The 24,942-nt window shown below is 33.9% G+C and overlaps 4 protein-coding genes across 4 annotated transcripts; 2 read left to right on the top strand and 2 right to left on the bottom strand.

Moving 5' to 3' along the window:
- The first annotated feature begins 1,568 nt into the window (after positions 1-1,568).
- Positions 1,569-5,273, top strand: LOC123193486 (sterol 14-demethylase-like). The gene is made up of 2 exons (XM_044606503.1): positions 1,569-2,267; positions 4,095-5,273. The coding sequence occupies exons 1-2, from the start codon at positions 1,806-1,808 to the stop codon at positions 5,088-5,090; spliced, it is 1,458 nt and encodes a 485-aa protein (XP_044462438.1). The 5' UTR covers positions 1,569-1,805; the 3' UTR covers positions 5,091-5,273.
- Positions 5,274-8,408: 3,135 nt separating this feature from the next.
- On the top strand, positions 8,409-10,842 carry LOC123193196 (DEAD-box ATP-dependent RNA helicase 21-like). The gene has a single exon (XM_044606011.1). It carries the CDS (start codon positions 8,521-8,523, stop codon positions 10,576-10,578), a length of 2,058 nt encoding a protein of 685 aa, XP_044461946.1. The 5' UTR covers positions 8,409-8,520; the 3' UTR covers positions 10,579-10,842.
- A 5,270-nt stretch (positions 10,843-16,112) lies between these two features.
- On the bottom strand, positions 16,113-17,126 carry LOC123230276. Its single transcript, XM_044656418.1, has 4 exons — positions 17,062-17,126; positions 16,851-16,972; positions 16,509-16,769; positions 16,113-16,421 (listed from the first exon to the last, which is right to left on the bottom strand). The coding sequence occupies exons 1-4, from the start codon at positions 17,077-17,079 to the stop codon at positions 16,367-16,369; spliced, it is 456 nt and encodes a 151-aa protein (XP_044512353.1). The 5' UTR covers positions 17,080-17,126; the 3' UTR covers positions 16,113-16,366.
- Positions 17,127-18,161: 1,035 nt separating this feature from the next.
- On the bottom strand, positions 18,162-20,421 carry LOC123230389 (ethylene-responsive transcription factor ERF087-like). Its single transcript, XM_044656574.1, has 3 exons — positions 19,655-20,421; positions 18,534-18,632; positions 18,162-18,420 (listed from the first exon to the last, which is right to left on the bottom strand). Exons 1-3 carry the CDS (start codon positions 20,419-20,421, stop codon positions 18,162-18,164), a joined length of 1,125 nt encoding a protein of 374 aa, XP_044512509.1.
- Between the last annotated feature and the right edge of the window lie 4,521 nt (positions 20,422-24,942).

Genomic DNA, 24,942 nt, shown 5'->3' with positions numbered 1-24,942 from the left:
TTTTAAAGAAAATAATGATATAATATGATGTATGTGAGAAATCTTAAATTTTCAAGAGTGTTTATAATATTTTCTAATAATATGTCAATTAGAATTTATTATTATTTTATTATTTTATATTTTAAAAAATTATATCATACAATACAATACGATACTTAATACATGATCAGAAAATTAGGTTTTTAATACACGATATGATACGAGATTTGACTAGCATGAATTGCATCCGAAGAACATATTTTAAAATATTTTCTTGAGAAATTTCTTGTTTTTTATATCAGACAAGTAATAAGTTGCAAAAACCAAAAAAAATTATGAAGTAATATTCAATTATTTTGTACTACATTTTCAAAATGAGAAATTTAAAGGATTTATTATATATTAAATCTAAAATTTAAAAAAATCATTTCAAATTTATTAGTCTAAATTATTTGCAAAAATACATTTGATGAAGCTTCCAAGAAAAAAACAATTATTGAATTTCATGTAAAAGTAGGCAACATAATGACTAAACCTTTCATTTTCAACAAAAGAAGCAGGGCCCCAACATCACCTCGTTATTCATGGTTTTCAAAATATATTGCATGTGAAATGACCGTAATGCCCTTGTCAACATGATGTGAATGACTAGAATGTCCCTGACTATTTTTATGATTTATCATAGGGCAAAAGACTTATTCCCACCCAAGGTGTGGTATAAACCTAAACTCACACTCGTTAACTTTCGAAAATTTAAATATTCATTTTTTTGTTAAAATTCTCTGATTTTTCTAATTTTGAAAAGTTTCATCCCCCCCCCCCCTCAAGGGTTTATTTTTGTTTCTTACTTTTTCAACCATTGTCTTTGACTATCATCTTCAGCCCAACCTCTCTCCCTCTCGTTGATGCTCTCTTTTATTCCCAATTCATCTGTTGTTTGAAATTCGATCGTCTGGCTTTGCTCTCTCATGTTCGGTTTGGTTTCATTCTTTGTCGAGTGATTTTGTTTGAAATTTGCAGTTTGGTTTCGTTCAAAATCCAAGAATAAAGAGCATCAATTTTGTTCAAGATGCAACAATTTCAAACAACGCTAAACGATTTTGCATGGACAAAGGAAGATGGAACCAAATGATTTGGTTTACTCTCGTCAAAGAAATCAAACAACCAAACAACGATGACAAGAGACGAACAATTCAAGATTGAAAGAGAGTGTCGATGGTGGCCGGAGACAGTGACTAGGAAAATAAAAAATAAAAAAAAACTATATAAGAGAAATATAACTTTTTAAAATTAGACAAATTGAAGTTGGAGAGAATTGTTAAGTTTTTAAACTAGGGGTGGAAATAAGATAAAATTTTAATTTCTTTATATATTTTTTAAATGACGTTTTACTTTTAACTTTAATAGAGAATTTTGATAAAAAGATAGATATTTGAGTTTTCTAAAGTTAATAGATGTTAATGTATTTAGACTAAACCTTGGATGGGAATAAGTTTTTTTGCTTTTATAATAAAGAATAAAACTTTAAAATTTAAAATAAAATCCGGCACACTGTTTCAAGTCATCATAATTTCACTCTATAAATCTGATCCGCGATTCGTCAACAGTAACCATACCATAATAACAGCCTTTAAAAGAGACTCCCACGACTCACCACTCACCAGCCAGCTATGGCAGTCCTGCTTGACTCTCTCTCTCACTAATCCCTTCTCAATCTCTAATCGGATACTCAAAATTACTATCTTTTTCCAGATCTACAACTCTGCATTTACACCCCCAAATTCATTACCCCAATATTTCACCTTTTTTTCCCTCACTTTTACGCCATGGATGAAACCAACAAGTTTTACAACGTGGGGTTGCTCGTTGTAGCCACCATTGTTGTGGCCAAGCTCATTTCTATGCTTATAATGCCCAGATCCTCCAAACGTTTGCCCCCAGTGATAAAGTCATGGCCTTTGATTGGTGGGCTGGTGCGGTTCTTGAAAGGACCAATTGTGATGCTCCGTGAAGAGTATCCTAAACTCGGGAGTGTGTTTACTGTGAATTTGGTTAATAGAAAAATTACTTTTTTTATTGGCCCAGAAGTGTCCGCTCACTTCTTTAAGGCCTCGGAGTCTGACTTGAGTCAGCAGGAAGTTTATCAGTTTAATGTGCCAACTTTTGGCCCTGGAGTTGTATTCGATGTGGATTATTCTATAAGGCAGGAGCAGTTCAGGTTCTTTACTGAGGCTTTGAGAGTGAACAAGTTGAAGGGTTATGTTGATCAGATGGTTACAGAGGCTGAGGTATAGATTGTTCTCTTTTGATAATGTTGTGTTTTCGTTGAAATGTTTTGGTTGGTTTGTGTGTTTTGAATGGTTTTAACGTTGTTAAGTAAGTTGCTAATTTAAGATTTGTGACTATCATATGAGGTTGAATTTTTTACTTTTTGACTGGATTGTGATTTAATTGATGTGTTTCTTGATAGTTTGCCTTTTGATTCTCTTTTTGGTGTTGTTAAGCTATGTGCAACTTGAATACTTGTGATTATTATGGGGTATAGATTGTTGATTTTTGATTGGGTGTTGTGTTTTTGTTGATATGCTTTTGGTTGTGTTGCGTTTTGAAGGGTTTTATTGTTGTTAAGTAAGTTTTTAGTTGAGGATTTGCAACTATTATATGAGTTAGAAATTGTTGACTTTTGATAAGGTTGTTTTTTTATTGATGTGTTTCTTGTTAGTTTGTCTTTTGAATGGTTATTTTGTTGTTAAATTTATAGCAACTTGAAAATTTGTGATTATCAGGTGTATAAGTTGTTGATTTTAGATGGGGTGTTGTGTTTTATTGACATGTTTCTGGATGGTTTTTGTTTTGAAGGGTTCAGATGTTTTCTAGTTGGCTTTTGCTTGAGGATTTGTGACTGTCATATTGGGTACAAGTTGTTCAGTATTGATGGGATTCTGTTTGGGATCATGTTTATTGTGTTCTTACTGATGTTTTTTCCTTGAAGGATTTTTATGCTGTTGTATAGGTTGTGATGTTTTGGTTTGCGTCAACCAGAGATGTTTCTGATTGAATTATATGTGTATACGAAGACCATAGATGGTATTATTATGTTGTTTGGTTGTAGCTTTAAGATATTTGATTGTTACTTGCAGTTTTTGTTGACCAAGTAATATAGGATTTAATGGGAAAATGTGGCTGATGTTAGTTAAACTATGAATTAGGTTGATGATATTATCCCCGGAGTGAATTGCTTGCTATTTGCGTTTGATGATCTCTTCAAAATTGTGATGAAAATATTTATTCAAAAGATGATTTTATACTAAAATGTTGTGTATATTGATTGTGTTTAATGTGTTTTTGTGTTTGTTTTTGGTTGACTTGTGCGTGTTTAGGGAGGCCCTGAAGGGTTTTCTTTATGTTGTTAGGTTAGTTGTATCTCCAAGACTTCTCACTATTGTTAGTTTTGTTTGACATTGAGTTGACTCTTTAGTGTAAAATTTTTGGTGTAAGCCTCACCTACCTGTGGGGAGGAAGTGGTAATGTTAACCAAAACAATGAAAGAGGCTGATGAGTTTATCTTGGAAGCAAGCTGTTTGCCACATGGTTTTGATGATTTCTTGTCAATTGTGATGAAAATATTTATGCAAGACGTAATTTTTGTTAATAGGAAAATGCTAATTTAATAGATAGTTAGATCATTAATTGCATGGACTTGATTTGGCTGAATCAGTTTGCATTTTGAGTCATAAACAGTGCATGCCATTTTCCACATTCATAGAAAGTGACTATTGGCTGTTTCAGATGTTGATTCCTTCTTATTTAATGTAACTCTTATATGCCTGAATTCATACACAAAGCAGTGTTGTGCCTATATGAATGATGTGTCCCTTTTTTTAGCTATGCTGAGCATAAATTCAACAATCAGTAGCTTTCATATTTGTTCTTGATTACTATTAAGGAACCTGTTTAGGGTACAGATAAGGCTAGTTTTTGTTTTGTGCAGTGCAGATTACTGCTGTAATCAGCTTTGCAGTGACTTTAAAGTTTTTTTCCCCTAAGTTATTATATGTATCGAGGGTACCAACACTTTGTTCTAACTTTTGTCTCTTCATAATGGGATTTGGCAGGATTACTTCTCCAAATGGGGAGACAGTGGTGAGGTGGACCTAAAGTATGAGCTGGAACATCTGATCATCTTGACAGCCAGTAGATGTCTCCTTGGTCAAGAAGTTCGTGATAAGCTTTTTGATGATGTGTCTGTCTTGTTCCATGACCTTGACAACGGAATGCTCCCTATTAGTGTTCTTTTCCCATACCTGCCAATCCCAGCTCACCGCCGCCGTGACCAGGCTCGTAAGAAGCTTGCAGAAATTTTTGCCAACATCATTTCTTCCCGTAAATCTTCTGGAAAGTCAGAGAATGACATGTTGCAGTGCTTTATTGAATCTAAGTACAAAGATGGCCGCCCAACAACTGATTCTGAGATCACTGGCTTACTCATTGCTGCACTTTTTGCTGGACAACACACCAGCTCAATCACCTCAACGTGGACAGGGGCTTATCTCCTAAAAAACAAGCAGTTTCTATCTGCTGTGGTGGAGGAACAGGAAAACCTGATGGAAAAGCATGGAAAAAATATCGATCACGATATCTTAACTGAGATGGACACTCTATACCGATGCATTAAGGAAGCCCTGAGACTCCACCCCCCACTAATCATGCTTCTTCGCAGTTCACACAGTGACTTTAGCGTGACAACCCGAGAGGGGAAAGAATACGACATACCAAAGGGACACATTGTTGCTACATCACCAGCATTTGCAAACCGACTTCCTCACATCTACAAGAACCCAGACACTTACGATCCTGACAGGTTTTCTCCTGGAAGAGAAGAAGACAAAGTGGCTGGGGCATTCTCTTACATTTCCTTTGGTGGTGGTCGACATGGGTGCCTTGGTGAACCCTTTGCATACTTGCAGATAAAAGCCATATGGAGCCATCTATTGAGGAACTTTGAATTGGAGCTGATATCACCATTCCCTGAGATCGACTGGAATGCAATGGTGGTTGGTGTGAAAGGGAAGGTGATGGTGCGGTACAAGCGAAAGATACTTTCTGTTTGATTAGCAGGAAAATCTTTGTTGATAAATTGGCAGGTTTAAAGTTGTAATTGCATGTTCTTTCCGATGTTATAACTTTCTTCACTGAGGCTTTGATTAACTCATCTGCTACATGGTACCTTCGTGTGCTTTTGGAAAAGTTCTTGCCTCTTTGCTATTGGATTCTAGCCATTGCTGTTTTTGGTATCTTTGATTATTACTTTAGCTTGTTTTAGTGCATCGGTTTTGCTGGAGGCGATTGTATATTCCTTCCATATACCGTAGCTTATAGTGGGGCATGAATAATAGCTCAAACATGCCATAAACTCTACTGTCGTAATGGATGAAATAATGACAAGCAGATTTGCAATTTTCCATGATATTTCTTCTTCGTCTAATAGGAACATTGTAACCAAAATTGGATTTTCTGGTGTCAAGACAAATGACAAAATATAAATACAAGTGTCCAATCAATTATAATGAATCAAATCTTCTAAAGCAACCTTCATTCTTTCTAGGTATCCCAGTACTTTTTTTTGTAGCTTTTCAATACTTTATTCTAGGATTACTTTGATACCCACCTAGCATGTCGACCAAAATCCTAATATTCACACAAAATTAATATCCAATCTTGTATAGGTTTGCTCATACATTAAGCCGCTTATAACATAAGTAGTGGCAGACCAAGAATTACAATACATAAGAGTTAAAATTGTATAAAAGCCAAAATATAAAGACTCAGTTAAAAAATGATAAAATCTAAAAAATGGTTTGTGTAAAATTTTAGAGATAATTTTGATATTATAAATATATTAAACTAATAATTTTTTTAGACTAAATAAGTATTAAAATACTTTTTTTTTATATAAAGAGAGTAATTCAAAATTTTCAAATACAAAAGAGTCAGGTAACCCTCATTGACCCCCTTTCGGTCCACCTCTGAGTATAAGCATATAAAATGAATTTCATTTGTTTTTATTCTACATCATTCTTTAGGCATTGCTCGAGACTAAATTTGCCTCTTTTCTAAATTGGAATTTACTGAACATAATATTTTTCTATATTGAATATTTCTAGAATTTTTTCAATATAGTTTTTCAATAAATCTATGTGTACCTATTTTACATATATAAATGTGTATACACTTATATGTATCACTATATAATTAAATAATTTTGAATTAAAGATAAAATAATATATAATCATCTGATTACACATATAAGTATGTATATATTTATGTACCTAAATGAGTATGCATAGTATTACTCATAGTTTTTCTGAGACAATCCCAACAACCCTTATGATATATCATGATGTATTTTAATTCATATCACATAAGAGAACCCCTCATATCTTTCATTTCAAACTTATTTGAGAGAAAACCTTCCATTTCATGCAATATTCCCAAGTCATTAGAAGTAATCAAAATTTCATCAACATATTGAACTAAGAAGTTGGGTTTGGTCTTAAAATCTTATTTACACCTAAGTTGTATAAAATCTTTTACAACTCAACAAGATCTCAGCTTTGTTTTGTTTAATGATTTTAGTTATTCTTTTATGACATCAATCCATTTATCTTTCTCTTTATAGTTTGTGAAAATGAAATTGGATCTTTATTAATTCCAATATCAAAATCTTACACTTACAAAGAAACCATATAATCATTTGAAACAACCAATCTCCTTTGTCTTTGAGATTTTCATAATGATACTTCTTGTGGTTCTTTAATGTCATGTCCTTGAGTGTCAACTCTTTCAAGGGGCATGTCTTCATTTAGATATGGTCCAATGTAGTTAAAATGTTTTTCAACTACTAGAATAATATTTGGAAAAATTATGGATGAAGGATCATTTATAGGAATATTTAGATATTGCCCAATATTGTTAACATGTTTTTTCATCATTTATTTCCACAACTTGTTTTTCATTCCCACTAATCTCACCATTTTCAAGAAATTGTGCATTTCCACTTTCCACAAATCTTAGACTATGGTTTGAATGGTAAAACATATACTCTTTTGGTTCTCTAGATAAACAATTAAATAGCAACTAATCGTTCAATAATCTAATTTTGTTTTTTTTTCATATGAATTATAAATTTTTGCTTTCACTAGACAAACCTAAATATGTAATTGCTTAAAGTTATGTTTTTTCACAGTTCATAACTAAAAAAGAGTTTTAAAGATTGTTTTATTAAGAACCCTATTCAGTAAGTATATTATGGTCTCGAGTGCATTCATCCACAAAGATTTAGGCAATATAGAGTTAACTCATCAAACTCCTAACCATATCTATTAATGTTCAATTACATTTTTTACGAGACTGTTTTGTTAAGGTATATTTGACATAATGTATTATGCACACTGAAAAGGTTGAATTTGAGAGTGAACAAAAACAAACAATGTATGCATGGTTCTTATCCACTATCTGGTAACCTAAGATCTTTATTATAATGAGTTCTAATAGGAATATGTGAAGAAACATTACCTCACAATGAAGTTTCAACACCAAAGAGTCTTCCCAAATAATCTTCATAGTGTTTTGAATGGAACGTTTGAATATTTCACTTTCGGAACACTTGTTTTAACTTGTATGTGTACAACCATTGAAAAATTGTGCTTTTAAAACACAAATGTCGATACTCTTATATAAACTAAAACAGTCATATCCAAACTTAACATTAAACCTACAAATATCTAGTTTTGAAACAACAAAAATAAGGTTCCTCGAAACCAAAGGTATATAAAGAGTTTGTTAATAGGTTTAAATGATAGCTAGCAAGACTAGGCGATAATCTCCTATGCCTTCAATCGGAGCCTTTGTTCAATTTTCCAAGGAATTCAATTTCCCATAAGTAGCACCATGTGAAGGATCACAACACAACACAAAACCTATGCTCCTCCTCCGTATCAATAAATTATCCTAAGCACGGCTTTCAAAAATATTAGTTTATCTCCTTACTAGAAGTGATTTAGAAAATATCTATTTATGCTTGATAAGCATCATGCATGCCTGCCTATCAATTTTGTCTGTGCATATGAAAATTTGGATATGATTTCAAATGAGTTAATAATTTCTGCACTTGAATTTAATTTAATGCCGGAGTTATGACTAACTAAATACCTATAAACCTAATTTTAATTAATTTCTCTGCAATATAATATAATTTCCCCAAAAAATTAACCTTGTAATATATTATTAAATATATATTTTTATTTATTAAACTGTATTATATTGAAAACAAAATATATATATATATATATATATATATATATATATATATTTCTTAAATTCAATTTATTTTGAAAATAAAAAATACTTATGTTTATATTTACTAGGTTGGGACACAGTACCACTAATTTCGCGAAGAGCCCGAAATCTTCAAATCCCCTTCTGCCCTTTCGGATTTTCCCCTCCTGCAATTCACCAAGCGATCCCTCTATACTCTCCGCCATGAAACGCCCCCTTGACGACTCCTCCACCACTACCGCCGCCACCGCCGCGGCAACTACTGCCAAACCCGTTTTCTTAACCAAAGCCCAGCGCGAAGAACTCGCTCTCAAACGCCGTCAAGAAGAAATCGCCCAACAAAAACGTCGCCAAGAGCAGCTCCTTGCCCAGGCACAAAACTCCACCAGACCCACCTCCGATTCCCGCGATTCTCGCGACCGCGACCGTGACCGTGACCGTGACCGCCATCGGCGAGAGAGGGAGCGTGAAGAAGAGGCGAAAGCGAGGGAGCGGGCCAGAATGGAGAAGACAAATGAGCGTGAAAGGGAGAAGGAATTGGAGGCGATTAAGCAGCAGTATTTGGGATCGAAGAAGCCTAAAAAGAGAGTTATAAAGCCGAGTGAGAAGTTTAGGTTTTCGTTTGATTGGGAAAACACTGAAGATACTTCACGGGATATGAATATTTTGTATCAAAACCCTCACGAAGCTCAGCTTTTGTTTGGGAGAGGGTTTCGAGCGGGGATGGATCGGAGAGAGCAGAAGAAGTTGGCAGCGAAGAACGAGAAGGAAATGAGAGAAGAGATTAGGAAGAAGGAGGGGGTTGAGGAGAGGCCAGAGGAGGCGGCGGCTCAGAGGCTCAAGGAAGAAGCTGCTGATTTATATGATACTTTTGATATGAGAGTTGATCGACATTGGTCAGAGAAGATGCTTGAGGAAATGACTGAGAGAGATTGGAGAATTTTTAGGGAAGATTTTAATATTTCATATAAAGGGTCAAAGATTCCGAGGCCAATGAGGAATTGGGTGGAGAGTAAATTGAGCCCTGAGTTATTAAAAGCTGTGGAGAGAGCTGGGTATAAGTCGCCTTCCCCGATTCAAATGGCGGCCATTCCGCTTGGTTTGCAGCAAAGGGATGTTATTGGCATTGCCGAGACTGGTTCTGGTAAGACTGCTGCTTTTGTATTGCCTATGTTGACATACATATCTAGATTACCGCCTATGAGTGAGGAGAATGAGGCAGAGGGGCCTTATGCTGTTGTGATGGCTCCTACTCGTGAGCTTGCGCAACAGATTGAGGATGAGACAGTGAAGTTTGCACATTATTTGGGGATTAAGGTGGTTTCGATTGTTGGTGGGCAGTCTATTGAGGAACAAGGGTTTAGGATTAGGCAAGGTTGTGAGGTTGTGATTGCCACGCCAGGTCGTTTGATTGATTGTTTGGAGAGGAGATATGCGGTTTTGAATCAGTGTAACTATGTGGTTCTTGATGAGGCTGATAGGATGATTGATATGGGTTTTGAGCCCCAGGTTGTGGGTGTGTTGGATGCAATGCCTTCTAGTAATTTGAAACCAGAGAATGAAGATGAGGAACTTGATGAGAAAAAGATATATAGAACTACTTATATGTTTAGTGCTACTATGCCTCCTGCTGTAGAGCGTCTTGCAAGGAAATACTTGAGGAATCCTGTGGTGGTTACCATCGGCACTGCTGGAAAGACTACCGATTTGATATCTCAGCATGTGATGATGATGAAAGGATCAGAGAAATTTCCCAGGTTGCAGAGACTGCTTGATGATCTTGCAGATAAGACAGCAATTGTGTTTGTTAACACCAAAAAGAATGCGGATACGGTTGCCAAGAATCTAGATAAGGCGGGCTATCGTGTGACTACTTTGCATGGTGGGAAGTCCCAGGAGCAGAGAGAAATTAGCCTGGAGGGTTTTAGGACCAAGAGATACAATGTCCTTGTTGCGACCGATGTTGCGGGGCGTGGGATTGATATACCTGATGTGGCTCATGTTATCAATTATGACATGCCCGGGAATATTGAAATGTACACTCATCGTATTGGACGAACAGGCCGTGCTGGAAAGACTGGTGTGGCTACCACTTTCTTGACTCTTCATGATACTGATGTCTTTTATGATCTCAAGCAGATGCTTATCCAGAGTAACAGTCCAGTCCCTCCCGAATTGGCAAAACATGAGGCTTCGAAATTCAAGCCAGGAACAATTCCAGATAGACCTCCTAGACGCAATGACACTGTTTTTACTCATTGAAGTATATGTAGATCTGTGAGACACTTCCATATAGAGCTCACTCCTACTTTTTTGGCCCTATCATGATCTTTAGTAGTTAAATTATCTTTACTCACTGCAATTGGAAACTTATGATCTAGAATTTGATTATTACAATATCTGTTTTAACAGTGGTAATGTCTTTAACTTATTTGCACCGCAGTGTAGCTGCTGCTTACTGATTTTTCAATTTGAAGATTTTCTTGTTAATGTCAGTTAAAGGGGTTTTATTTGTCCTCTTCTTTTGCTTTGGCTCATTTAAGTAGTTCACTGGTAGTGTTTATGTTAGTTCAAAGCACAAACTTTTTAAATATTATTTTCAAAAACTTAATGACATACTATATCTTGTTTTGTGCATTATGCTTATTGTACTTTTATGTGACTTTGCTTTGATATTTTAATGTACTAACTTTGCTAGCATGGGTTAGTCTTTGTGTTTAATTAGGTATGGGATAAAATTTAAGAGCCTCGAATCATGATATGACATGTAATATAACGCATTTGGGTCAGTTAAATATGGATTATTCATCTATTACTTCAATCTTAAAGCTTGTTGAAATTACCGAACAAAATGTTATTATAGTGCAGTTATTGGATGTGGTGATCCTTTTTTACCTATTGGATCACGTTCAAGCTGATTTTTGGTGTGGTATATTGTTTTGCATGGTAAAGTGATGTGAGGAGGAGGATGTGCAAGTACAAGTAATTCATGCTAAATTTTTCAATACATCATTTTTGCTGTTTCTGTAAAAGATGCCATGATAAGGACAGGACATTTCATCAACCCCTGCTTGTGTATGCATGTTTGAGTTCATCTACTAGCTAGGTGTCTCTAAATCAGATGCATTTTGTTGGTTAATTGTTCAAGCTTTTGGATGGGTTTCCATCTGATTCTTAAGTTCTGGAAATGATAATAAATTAAAAAATAAGCGAAAGACCCTCTGTTGAGTTTTATATGTTGTCAATTTGTAGGAGGAATGGAAGAAGATTTGCAGTTACTAATGTGCTATTCAATTTTTTTTTCCTAAAATTTAACTGCCAATGTAAAACATACAAGCCTTCTTATGTTTTTGAAACTACTATACAACCTCAGTAGGGTTGGGGGGAATTTTTCTAATGTCCTTGGATCATATCAAAGTGGGTACGTATAATATTACTCTTTTCATAAAGGCTGCACGCTTATCATTTGTAATTTTACTAGGATTATGAATGTTCATGAATGAAGTGGTGCCTGGTTTATTAGAGGTGCAAATTACTTAGGAGCCTAACTCCGAACTCTCATGACTAGGGGCTCTCATCTAATAACAATATTAAATTATCATTACAGAAGCTATACAGACGGTAGAACAGATGGTAGAACTGAAACAAGTCGAAGATTCAATGGAAAGTAAGAAAGTACTAATATTTCATATTTCACGATGTTTGCGTTGATTTTTCTTGTCTGAGGTGGCTTCAATTTCACTCTGGCCCATGTAATGTGATACGAATTTTGAAAGAATCATACCTCAAAAGTTAACTATTGAGATGAAATAGTCAAAACCATATAAATCTCACATTATTGTTCATATTTTTTAATGTGGGTTCTAAGTCTTATACTTTGCATTTGGGATCTTAACATACCAAGACAATCTATAGCCTTGGCACGTCAGCATTCATGTTGCACGATTGCAATTAGGAGACATGGTGATAGCTTTAATACCAAATGATATGAACTTTAAAAAAACTACATCTTAAAGGCTAACTATTGAGATGGAAGAATCCAAGAGGATAGTGTTTATACATTTCAATGTGAGATCGAAGTCTTATACCTTGCATTTGAGATTTTAACATAGTGTCTCCATTTTAAATCCCAGGGATGTAAATCTCTATTACTATTTTCTGTAGAAACTTGTGCCAGAAGAGTTACAGAGAAGATTGTGATAATTATAAACCTGGTAGAAGAGGATAAGGAAGAGCACTCTATTTCTGTTTCAGGTGCCGATACACCCTCCGAACCAACCTTTACAGAAAATAGTAAAAGTTCTCATATCAATGCAAGCCTGAAATAGTTGAAAGATACTAAATTATTACTCATTCTCTCCTGTGTATGTCTTGATGTGGGAAAACTGTTGCAAAACAAAATGTTGTACTTCTTTAACACGAGTATACTTGGTTTGTTGTTTAAAAAAATTTAGAACATCTTCACATAAAAATTTTCTATGTTATAGCATAAGTTCAAAATGTTTGAGAAGAAAATATTTGATGTTTATTTTATTTTATACTGGTTGTAAGGTCTATTTACTTCAACTGAGTCACTAGTTTGAGCGAAGAGTTTCATCTTGGGGGTAGTTGATTTTGTATATGGCTGGTGTTCACTCAAACAATTCAGGATCGATCTTCAGTGACTCTAATTTTGTTCATTTTCAAAATCACAACACAATGCAAATGGATGAGATGAACTTGTTCTATAACATTCTAATTTAGTACCCTGCTCATTGTGAAAATATTGTCCGCTTTAAACACATAGTTTATCACGGTTTTACTTTTAGAGTTAGTAATTCAAAATATATTTTAATAGTTTAGGAGCTCTTAGATAATTTAACCGATTATCTTTTATCATCTCTAAACAATATAAGATTTCCATACATACTCAACATTTTTCTCGTATTTTGTAATGTAAGATTTAGCTTGAGGTACTACAATGTTTTAAGTATAGAGTTGTAAATGTCCTTTCCCCATATTACTAAAAATTGATTAAACTCTTTTATTGAATTGTGAATGTTGAATTGAGTTATATGATTTAGAGGTTTAGTTTTAAGATAAGAGGAGAGATGGCGACATCCCAAATTTAGAAAGAGGTTTGTTCACAAGTAGGTAAGAAAGAAACTGAAAGCTCTGAATTGACCTTCCATTGCAATGTTTAATTACACGTTTCATTTCTGACACCAAGACCCACTGTTAAGGACTGGGTATTTTACGAACTCCTGCTTGTGTTTGCATGCAGTGTTCTTCTTCTTGCTGGCTGCATCTAAACTAGATGCATTCTATTTGGTGACCGTAAATCGAAAATCTGGGCAGCTGAGTTTCTTACGTTTTTTAAATCCTGTCATCAATTATGGGCATAATTGAATCGATTATGACCGTAACTGATTTCTGCATCGTTTTTAATAATTTATGTTTTTTTCTCGTTTCGATCCTTTAATTTTTGTCCCAATCATGTTAAAACTTTATCAAATCAACTAAAAATATTATTCAAAATATCGAATAAGATTAAATCTTAAAAAAAAAACTAAAATTAAGAAAATTAATCAAAATAAACTAAAATTTACTTAAAACGAACTAATTAAAATCTATAAATATATGTATAAAATACACTCTATCATTGGCTGCATCTAAACTAGATGCATTCTATTTGGTGATTGTAAATCGAAAATCTGGGCAGCTGAGTTTTATTAGGTAATGCAATTGTCCTATGCACAGTTGTCTTAAGTTTTAGAAGGTATAACACTTGAGGAAGACTGACGTTGTAAAACATGCTGCTTTTGTATTTTTGATCATTCTCAATGCTTTAGAGACACTTATAAGAGGGGTAGAAGAGTTGCAGTTATTAATGTGTTATTGATAATTTTATTTAGACATACCTAGCTAAAAAAGGCTACAAGCAACCCCAAGAGTTAATAAAATTGGTGAAACATTAGAATTTTTAAAGTGAAGGTCTGGATTCGAGCCTCTGTCAGACTTGTAAAACCTTGACTTATTTGGTATAGTAGTTACGGATCCGGTTATTATACTTTAGGTTTACCTATCTAACAAATACAAATAGAGTCTCCGGTTATCAAAAAAAAAAAAAAGGCTTATAGTCATTATACCTTAGGTTTACCCGTCTAACAAATATGGACGAGGTCTCCCGTTATAAAGCTATGAGCCTTTTCTATTTCTGAAATGATTGAAGTTTTACTTAAAGTTGATTTTTCTAACCCACCTAAACCTTATTTATTTCTTGTTACTTCATTTCTTGTCAATTTCTCTTTTCATGGAATTTCCAAGCTAACATATATATTTTTTATTATTAAACATAATAATCTCTTTGCTTGACTTTTAAATTCTGGGTTTTACAGAGGAAGCTGAAACAGCATTGGGGTTTGCTTTGTATTTTTCAGTTCACTTTATTGAACTAGGTACACTCTGATGATGGATTGATTTTTTAACAGCAACATTCAGAAAACAAGTTATTGTTTTGGTTTTGCTCTTGGAACGTGTCAAATTAGTCCAAAATGTGGTGAATTCCCATACAATGGTGCTGTACATATTACCGAATAACACAATGAATTAGTACTTGTTTCATTAGAAGTAAAAATTACCCAACAGCTCTATTACAGAAGGATTAGGAGCCTAACTTGGAACCCTGATATGACTGAGGACTCTCATCAGGTAACTATTATCATAACAGGAGCTACAGAAACAGTAGAACTAGAACAAGTTGAGGCTGCTCTGTCAAAACTTTGACGCACACCATCTCTGATTTGATAGAACATTAGAGACCTCATATTTGATAGTTGAAGATCTTCTAATCGATTGTTTTATTTCTATGAGGCGGCTTGGATTCATTCTGGCCTCCTGTAGTGTCTCTTCATTTTGAGTGCTGCCGCTCCCAATAATGTAAACCCCCATTAGTATTTTCTGGAGAAGCTAGCAATGCAAGAGCTATCAAGTAGATTGTGAAAGCTACTAACTTGGTAAAAGGGATAAGAAAAGAGTAAGTTTTAGGTTGCTATACACCCTCCTATGGACTTGTTAATATATCTGTGAGCTGAGCTCATGATGAAGTGAGGATCTTCTACCTCCAGTATGGAGGTCCTCTTTTGTTGCTGGCATAACATTTGGACAGTGTTCCAATTGCTTAAAAGCTGTGTGTGTCCCCATTCTGTCTGCTTCAATCATCATTCCCAGAACCATATACAATGGTAATAGTCCTCGTGTGAATAATTAGTCATTCTCTCCTGTGTAAGTCCTGATTTTTTAAAATCGAATGCTAGTTTTTTGATGTGAGAAAATTGTTACAAGACAAAATGTTGTAGTTTTTTTAAAATGAGGAAACTTAGTTCGGAGTCACAAAAATTAGAACACCTGCATATTAAAGTTTTCAATCCCATATAGTAAGTTTAAAATGTTTGAGAAGCAAATGTTCGATATATATTGTATTATATGCCTGTTGTAAGGCTGATTTTCTTTGGCTGAGTTAGTAGTTTGAGCAAAGAGTTTCATCTTGGAAGTAGTTGATGTTGTATAGGGCCGGTCTTTGCCTGAACAATTCAGGATTGATCTCAAGTACCCCATTGTCAAAGATCGCAAAACAAGACGCAAAGTGAAAACATGAACTTGTTGTCTCCTGCTGGTTTGCACTGTAGTAGATTCATGCTGTTGGATGATTATTGAAGCCTTTTATAGGAAAGGTTATTGTTCATGTATATTGTTGGTTTTGTTATGCAATCCATTGCCTTTTTCTTAAAAGAAATTATTTATTATTTACAGAATCATGAAAAAGGGGTGGTGCCTGTTCTATTAGAAGAATAAATCCATAACAGAAGGATTCAGAGAGCCTAACTCGGAATTCTGATGACAAAGGGGCTCATTTAGAAACTAATAGTCTAATACCATAACAGAATCTATGATCCCAGCAGAAAGAAAACTGAGGCTGTTCTGTGTACAATTTGACAGCATCCTGGATTTTGCCACAACTCAAGAACCCACAAATTTCAGAGTTGAGAGATGTTATGATCAATTTTTCTTCTCAGGAGTGCCTTGGATTCACTCCGGCAGCCTTTAGTGTCTCTGCATTTCGAGGGCTGTATTTTCCGGGAACGTTAACCTCCATCAGAATTTTTGCAGTAGACGGATCTTGTAATGAAAGAGATAGAGCAGATGAAAGTTACCTGGTTTCCGGGAGATTCTGCTTCTTGTCCTGGATATGAGCTACCTTCCTCAGGAAGGATTTATTCAGAAATTTATCTGACATATTAACAGCACGATCAGGATCATCAGCCTCCGATATCGATCCCCTTTTCTTCTTGCTTAAGCTAACATTAGGATTATGTACCAATTGCTGTTTTGCTGTGTGTGTCCCTATTGACAGTGCCACAACCAACATTCCCAGAACAATATAAATTGGTGCAAATTCGCCTGTCAATGCAAACCTGAGAATATCAAAAGAGTATTTATAATAAAAGTTCTAAATTCTTGAGGAGAAAATGTTTGACATACAATGTATTACTCACTTCTTGTAAGACTCTTTTGCTTGAGAGCCAGCACTTTGTGCAAACTGCTTCACCTTGGGAGTTGTTGATGTTGCAAATGGGCGGTTTCCACCCAATCGACTCAGCATTGATTTCCAATATCCCTGCAATTTTTTGTTAAAATCATTATCAATGATCTCTTGACAATGTAATACACAAATATAAAAAATGCAACTTGTTTTTGGGTTCTTACAGTTGCCCTGCGTGCCATTTTCCACAGATTACAGACAACTGATGAAATCTCTTATGTTATATTTTGATTGTGTAATTTGGTTTTCAGTTTATAAAGAGCAGGGGAGAAACTGGTTGCAGTCTAAACATAGAAGCATTGAGATCACAAGCAGCAACTTGGAATCCACGAAGCTTTTCCAGGAGAAAATCCGGGAGGTTAGTTTTTAGATGTGGATAGGATAAAACTGAAATGTTTGAATTCTTCAATTAAGCATAGGCCTCTCTCTTTTTTCAAGAAAAATAGGCTTGAAACTTGGTGTGACTCTACATTATATTAAATCTCTCGCATGAATCAAATTAAGGGAAAAAGCTTGAAATAATTGGATAAGGATGAATGACTAACAAGAGATTCATTATTCTATTCGAATCATCTTTTAATTAAGGTTGACATAATCAGCCTTAATCTCTCTCTCTATCAGATTATAAGTACTATTTGATACACAGCCGTCCACAGAAAACAAGAATATCTGAGATAGATTCATATTTTCAATGAAAAATTGATGCCTTCAATGATACATGAAGTGTTAATTTTGTACAGAAAGAAGTGAACTACAAACCAAAAGAATAAAAAATCATAGCTAACGTTATTCCTATCTCTACTCACCAACCACGACTTCTGTTAATTATGTTTGAGGTTGGGCATGGATGTCAAGACTGATGATTTTTTCATCTGACCTTCTGATTCCAATAGCAGCAGCAGCTTCAGAACAAGGCCGCATTTCCCAATTATGTAAGTGAACAATATTTTACATGTTCGAACCAATGAACTGCCCCCATGTTCAACAATTCTCGGAAATATTTTCACATAGCACTAGCAGCAGCAGCTCCTGACTTTTTGCTACATTTTCTGAATTGTAGGCTGGAAGAATGCGGCCTTTATAAACAAGGGATCAGTAACCTCGAGCTGTGTATGCTTGACGATTTTTCTGGAAGAGATGCAGGGCTTTAGTTTTGGTTGATAAGGATCCCTTTTCCAGGACTTGTAGAATGGCTGTCAAGCGTTGGCTGTCAACAATTACAGCTGTGGCATGAGAAAATGTGCTGTGGTCTATTAGCAATGTTTCAAAGTCCCATAAGAGCAGCCTCTGCCACACCGGACTCCATATCACTCAAGGTTTTTAACAATGGCTGCACTGCATCTGCCTTGACCAGGTAGGATGTTTTTCTTGATGAGAAAGCAGCACCATGAATGGAGCAAAAACTGGTGTTCTGATGACTCAGAGCAGCACAAGTCACATCAGGTAATAGTTTCTTCAGAAAAAACATTGGCGTTGACATCTTTGTTTCAGTTGCAATTCTGGTTGCTTTAGAGACTGACAGGCTGTGAATTGAGATAATTGAGCAAGTGCAATTACTGCTCGCTGCTTGGAGATTGAGCTCCCTGAGGAGAGGACTCTAATTAGCGATGGATACAATTTAAGCTTTCCCACTTGCCTTTGAAGTTCTGGCTTGGAGGGTTCTGTGAACTGTAACAGTGCTGCTTGTGCATTCTCAAGTAGACATTCATCTTGGCCTGCAGGGTCCCCAACCATGCTGCAAAACACCTCATGAATAGCTTTCAATACTTCTGATTTACGAAGTACTTCATCAACAATAGTGGAGTTATTGTGAGTATTGAGGTCTTAATCATTGAAGTCATTTTAATATGATAATCCCACATAAGTTAATTCTTGGTAAATTGTGAGAAGGATGCACACTTTCTCCAGGCGTGCATCATCTTTGAGAGTAACCGTGTGTGGAGGGGGACCGAACGGTGAAGAAGGGTTGAGAACAATAGTAAAACAGTGAGATTGTAATTTTACTTACCCTAAAAATTTCTAAAGTGGTTACTTTTGTATTTATATAACAAGAGAAGCATTACTTGTGTAATTTCATAATGATAACCTAGATCTTGGGTTATTTACGTAATTTCATAATAATAACTTTGATCTTAATCGTTGTTAACATTATACAGTAACGGTGAAAGATGGGAATAATAAATTGAGTATATCATAAAAACTATCGAGATTTATTCTTTCCACTACCTTTGAATGAAAGAATTCTATATACAGTATAATCATATATATAAATAATATATATAATTTTATATACAAATAATAATATATCGATATTAAATTAATTTTATGAAACTAAAAGTCCCCGTATGATAAATAATTACTTCTTGCGTTTGCTTTGGTTGACCAAATGATTCTTGCTTTCTTATTTTTATATCATGTAACATGCAATAATCAGACTTAGGTTCGAACTAATAAAAAATATTGCTTTGAATATAGAAAAAACCACTTCAATTTTGTTTTTTAATACTAAATTTGTTTTACGTTTTTCAAATAAAAAGTGATGACAAGTTTTACTATTGCATTAGAATGAAATCACCCACAAATTTATACATACTCAAAAAGATCCGCAATCTTCATCAACTTAATTACAAATCAAATTATAAGTATTAATTAAGGCAAACCACCACCAAAATAAACAAAATTATAAGTAAATTAAGTTGATAATAAATAAATTAAAAGAAAAAAGCTGATGATGAAGAAGAAGATCCCGAATCAAACCCTCCATGTTGCATAAACTCGTTAGAATCGATTCCAAACAAGCCCTCGTTACTTTCATTGCTTTTAAAAACACCCCCGATATTATATTGCTCCGTATTCCCTTGATATGCCATGAAGCTCGTCGACGTCTCATTCCACCCCCCATAGCCATACCCTCCTCCCATCATGTAGTTCGAGCCCGACGACACATCTGGCGGCAAAGGTGGCAGCTCGCAGCCTTCTCTAAACGGCTGCGAATGAAACCCTTCCGCAGCGTCCATAACGCAAGTTATCGGCTTGTAAGACTCGCTGGTTTGTAGCCATTGATCGTCCTCGAATGGGAGATTAAACGGCTGCCCTCCATTTTCTAGAGAAGAAGAGTTAAATAAGAGATGGCCATGGCTCCTGTTATTGTTTTCGTTGTTAGGGGGAAGAAAGAGTGAAGAGAGATCGTGCTGAGACTCATCAGGGGAGAGAATGGACGTGACAGAAGAGCCCGCAGGCGAGTCTGAGTAGACGAAATTGGTGCGGGCTTTGGAGCCGCGCATGGATCGAGCGGCGCTGTCATAAGCCAAGGCGGCTTCTTCTGCAGTGTCGAATGTGCCGAGCCAGTGGCGCTCTTTGGTTGTGGGGTCTCTTATCTCGGCTGCATATCTCCCCCATGGCCTTCTTCTTACTCCGAGAAATCGGGTTTCATTTGGTGGTTGGTTTTGCCGCTGGTTTTGTTTTCTCCTGGCTTTTGTTGAAGAAGAAGGTGAATTTGTCTTTGAAAAGTTGCTGAAATCCATGAAAATAGCTCAGAATTTTTAGGTTATTAGGAAAAAGTGAATGAAGAAGAAGAAGGAAAAGAGTGTTGTTACATTGGAGAGTTTGCATGTTCAGGATTTAAATAGGGGAAGGATTAAAGCTTTAATTAATTAATTAATTGATTGATTAATTTGCAAATGATCAAGGATTAAGCATGCAATCTCACACATGCTAATAATCTGAGAGTGGGTCCAAGATTTTGAGTCTATTAATCATGCATGAAGCCTCACAGCCTCATGATATCTAAAATGCTCCTTCTCATTATTGATTATCATCGCTTCATTTCAGCCTTTTCAGACTGTTTAATTATTTTATGTATTAATTTGTTGTTAATTTTGAAGATTAAGGTTTAAACTTTGTGTATGTATCTTTCTGAGGAAGATTAAAATGACTCTTTTTTACACTGGTTTTGATATAATATTAAATTTTAACATAATTAATATATTGAATGATTGACATTTTATTTAATTCATATCATTTTTAAAGTGTAGATTGTGGACAATTAAATTGTCTTGATTAATAAATTTCTCAAAATATTATGTCAAATTTTCCACCGAAATGTTTTCACTCTAGAGATGGCATGATATAATTGCCCATATTTGAATTTAGACTTAGGAGAAAACTTATTTCTCCTTAAATGAAGAGCTCGAAAAAATTAAAATTTTCATGAAATGTATATTCAATGACATACTTTACTTTATATTTATTTATATGACAATTACATTGGATTTAAGAATTGATAACATAAATTTTATAGCACAAATAATGATGTATCATCATATAAATATGTATTATTTTATTTTTAATTTACAATTATCTAATTATATAATAACACGTCGTTGTTTATATATAAAATTATGCATATAACACTACTCAATTATATATTTTGTGGGTTTTTTTGTTTTTTTTTTTATCATGAAAAACCAGTTTCCTCTATTGGTGTATATGAATCTATTTTTACGTTTGCAATTATAAAATCTAACCTATTGTTTGTTATATGCTCTTTTTTGTTTATTAATCATAATTTTTTTGACCTAAAAAGTTCAAGTGAGAAAAGAATCTTGGTCTACAAGGGAAAAGACTGGTCAATAGTAAAATATAGCACAGTGATTAGGTCATACAAATGATAAATTCTATCTTAGTTGAGTCAACAAACAAAATTCTTAAAAGGTGCAGCGAACTTTGTGTTTAATTAATTAATTGGGTAGTTGAGTTTTATTATAATAAGCTCGTAAACCAGAAACTATATAAAATTAAAATAAATGCCTACCATTGTATATAGTATGTGTAATAATTGGGGTGATCATAAACTTGATAGCCATGATAATTGGCATCTTCATCTTCATCAACTTTCTAACCCTTTTCTTCTTTACTTTTAAAGTTCAAGATCTCACGAGCATACATGCTTCTCACTAACTTTATTTAATCTCAAAAAGTCTTCTAATAGACTAATTAATTTATGAATTTCACCGTATATTATTGCTTAATACATGCATGATCATTCAGTTGTCAGTACCCATCAACCCGATACAATTATTTATGCAGCGAATTTATTTTTACCAAGCTTTATCCTTTTGGGTATTTAATATAGTTTGCACACTCCTCCTTAGATTACTATAAATAAGTTTATGACTAGACATTCCAACCTTTCATTTTCACACTCAAATATGAAAAGGAAACGTCAAGTGTTATAACCCTAGATTATGTATATATATTATTAAATAGAGAGGCTTTTACATGGAGCACAAATGGAATATAATTATCTCAGCCATGTGCTACCAGTTTAGGCAAAAATTATAATGATATGATCCACAATCCTCCTCACCTTTTGTAACTCAAAGGTTACTTTTTGATAATTTCAATTATGTGGGCATTACTTTTTGTATTTTTACACAAAAATTTATGAGAAGTTTGAGCAAACATTGTATGAACACTCATGGACCTTCAAATGTAGGAAAGGAAATTGAAGTTGGGTTGCATGTGAGAATTGGGGACACATACTCTTTGCTTTATTGAACAAAAATATCACTAGGAAGACCTACTTACTTAACTCTCATAACAACAATAGGCATGCATCTTCCCCTTGATCTTTTGGTCCCACTTACATGACATTTCATACTTCAATATATATAGAAAATTATGTATACCCATTTTAAGTATATATTTGATGTGTGTCATCAAATAAATGATAATTTTAAATTAAAGATAAAATAATACTCAATCACATGATAACATACATCACATATGTACATATTTATATGCTCAAAATGGGTACTTATATTATTGCCCATATATATTATACATGAAGTTGACATCATAACTTATATGATTGTTGATTTTTCACTATAACATTAAATTTTTTAGGATTAATATTGTGTTTCTTATCATTAATGTGATGTTGATTCATGGTAATCACTTTAGTTACAATTCAAGTTAGGATCTTAATTTTATATATATATACACACAATGTAATATAATTTAATTATCACCCATCATATAGTTTAATTAATTTGGAATTCAAAGTCATAAGATGCTCATATGAATAATTATAGCATCTTTGGAGCAGGCATTATTATAAGAGCTTCGTTTTGATGTATTTTTTGAATAAAAGACCTCGGCATTCCAACTTCCCATGGAATTAATATGAATTTGAGGATTCAACTTTCAACATTGTTCTTACTTTAGGATTAAATACATAGTAATAGCAATACTTGGCAAAATCTCTGGTTCAAACTCCAACCCAAAGACTTTAGACGAAAGTCACATGATTAATTATATATATAAGAAAAGGGCACCAAAATTAATGTAAATTAGGTGAAGTGGAGACTACTGAACCATTGGGATTTGTCTTTCGTTGTCTTCTTGTTGCTCGATATACATAGGGAGTTTGTCTTCCAATTCTTGAATCTTCAACGTCATTTCTAGGTCATCTGTACGTCATAATAACTTGAACTTGTAAGTCCAATCCACAAACTGTAATTTGAGGAGTGTGTGACCAAAAGAAGCTTGTTGCATCTATATACGTCTAGTCTAAAATGAGTGATTGGTTTTTTAATTATCTTAAAAAATCACCCTGATACGTATAGTCTATGTGTCTTCTACATTATAATGAACCTCAATCAAAAGACATATAGACTAATCCTGATGCCAACAACATATACTTAAAAAAAAAAAAATTAGACATTAATGAAAAAATAATGAGTGAATAAATATTTGGTCATTGTATATGTTATTTTTATGATTTTAACGATCAATTATTTATACTATTATTAAAAATAAATAAATTTATAATTTTAATAAAAAAATTATTTGTTATCATTAAAAAATTTTAATAATAGAAAAAATCTCATCATTGTACGTCGTTATAGTTTTCTTTGTTAAAAATAATAATGATAGAAGTACATACTTTTAATTATAAGTGACAACAAGATTTTTTTTTTTGTTAAAACTTTTTAAAGATTTAAAAAAAACTTTTAACAATTATTTTTTCTCGTTAAAATTATAAATTTTTTAAATAAGAATATAAATATTTGATTATTCAAATCAGGAGAATAATATTTATGACGATCGAATATTTATTCGCTGTTTATTTTTCTCTTGTTAATATTATTTTTTTAAACTATGCTAACATACACAATAAGGACTTCAAATCAAAATGTTGAAGGTGAGCTTTTAATTATCTTCCTTTTACAAAGTAGATAAGAACATTAATTGTATTTTACCGGGCATGAATCTCCACGTAACCAAAATATACTCATGATATATATCATGTTCTCGTTGCTTACATGTTAATTTCTGTATACGGAATCCACCCAATTGTTAGTGTCACCAGCTTGCTGTATAAAGATGCCAAATTTTGATAAAATTATTTGTTATTTTTGGTAAGTAAATTTGATAAAATTACTGTATTTGATAAAAGGATAAGATTAAGTTTCTCACTATAAAATGGTAAAAAAGAAAAAGAGAAATGGAGATGGTGACAAGACAAGGTCAATTAGATTCCAATTAGGGGAAAATTATGAAGAGCCAGGGTTGGTGGGTCCATTTAGAATCCCATGAATCTACGCTTCCAAGAAACGAGTAAAAACAGATGATATGAAAAGGTGTGTAATTAGACCCAGATTAAAATTAGTCAAAGAAGAACCTTTCCCCTTCCCCCTACTACACGGAACAGAAGAGTAGTTTTAACTTCAAGAATTCTGTTATACTTTGACCAAAGTGGAAGTCCATCTAGATTTTGCACACCCTGCTTCCTTCTTTTGGCCTTAATTACTCAGTTCTGTTCCATTATATAAGGACCTTCCTAATGCGTGTTCCCGCAACCCTAGCAAGCTAAGGAAAAAGAGATAGTATTGTATTATCTAAAAATTTGGTGATGTCAAAATAGCATGCTAAGTTTTAGGTATCGAATCGTGTACTAGTAGGATGTAAATCGTATTAATAATGTATAATACATTAGTAGAAACTATAGAATCTAGAAATTATATATACATAAAGAAATG

The sequence above is a fragment of the Mangifera indica genome, chromosome 12 (genome assembly GCF_011075055.1).
Source record: "Mangifera indica cultivar Alphonso chromosome 12, CATAS_Mindica_2.1, whole genome shotgun sequence".
NCBI lineage: Eukaryota > Viridiplantae > Streptophyta > Magnoliopsida > Sapindales > Anacardiaceae > Mangifera > Mangifera indica.
This window is presented reverse-complemented; position numbering and strand designations above follow the sequence as displayed.

Excerpts from the sequence above, each read along its gene's own strand:
- LOC123230276 (XM_044656418.1), bottom strand. Across the intron at positions 16,770-16,850 it reads GCAAAAGAGTCTTACAAGAA|GTTTGCATTGACAGGCGAAT; the intron begins GTGAGTAATACA and ends TGATATTCTCAG. Across the intron at positions 16,422-16,508 it reads CAGAATCTCCCGGAAACCAG|CCCTCGAAATGCAGAGACAC; the intron begins GTAACTTTCATC and ends CGGAAAATACAG.
- LOC123193196 (XM_044606011.1), top strand. The coding sequence starts at position 8,521 with ATGAAACGCCCCCTTGACGACTCCTCCACCACTACCGCCGCCACCGCC.
- LOC123193486 (XM_044606503.1), top strand. The coding sequence starts at position 1,806 with ATGGATGAAACCAACAAGTTTTACAACGTGGGGTTGCTCGTTGTAGCC. Across the intron at positions 2,268-4,094 it reads AGATGGTTACAGAGGCTGAG|GATTACTTCTCCAAATGGGG; the intron begins GTATAGATTGTT and ends GGGATTTGGCAG.
- LOC123230389 (XM_044656574.1), bottom strand. The coding sequence starts at position 20,421 with ATGGATTTCAGCAACTTTTCAAAGACAAATTCACCTTCTTCTTCAACA. Across the intron at positions 18,633-19,654 it reads GAGTTTATGCAACATGGAGG|CATGGTTGGGGACCCTGCAG; the intron begins GTTTGATTCGGG and ends GGTGTTTTGCAG. Across the intron at positions 18,421-18,533 it reads TCCAAGCCAGAACTTCAAAG|CCTGTCAGTCTCTAAAGCAA; the intron begins GCAAGTGGGAAA and ends CTCAATTCACAG.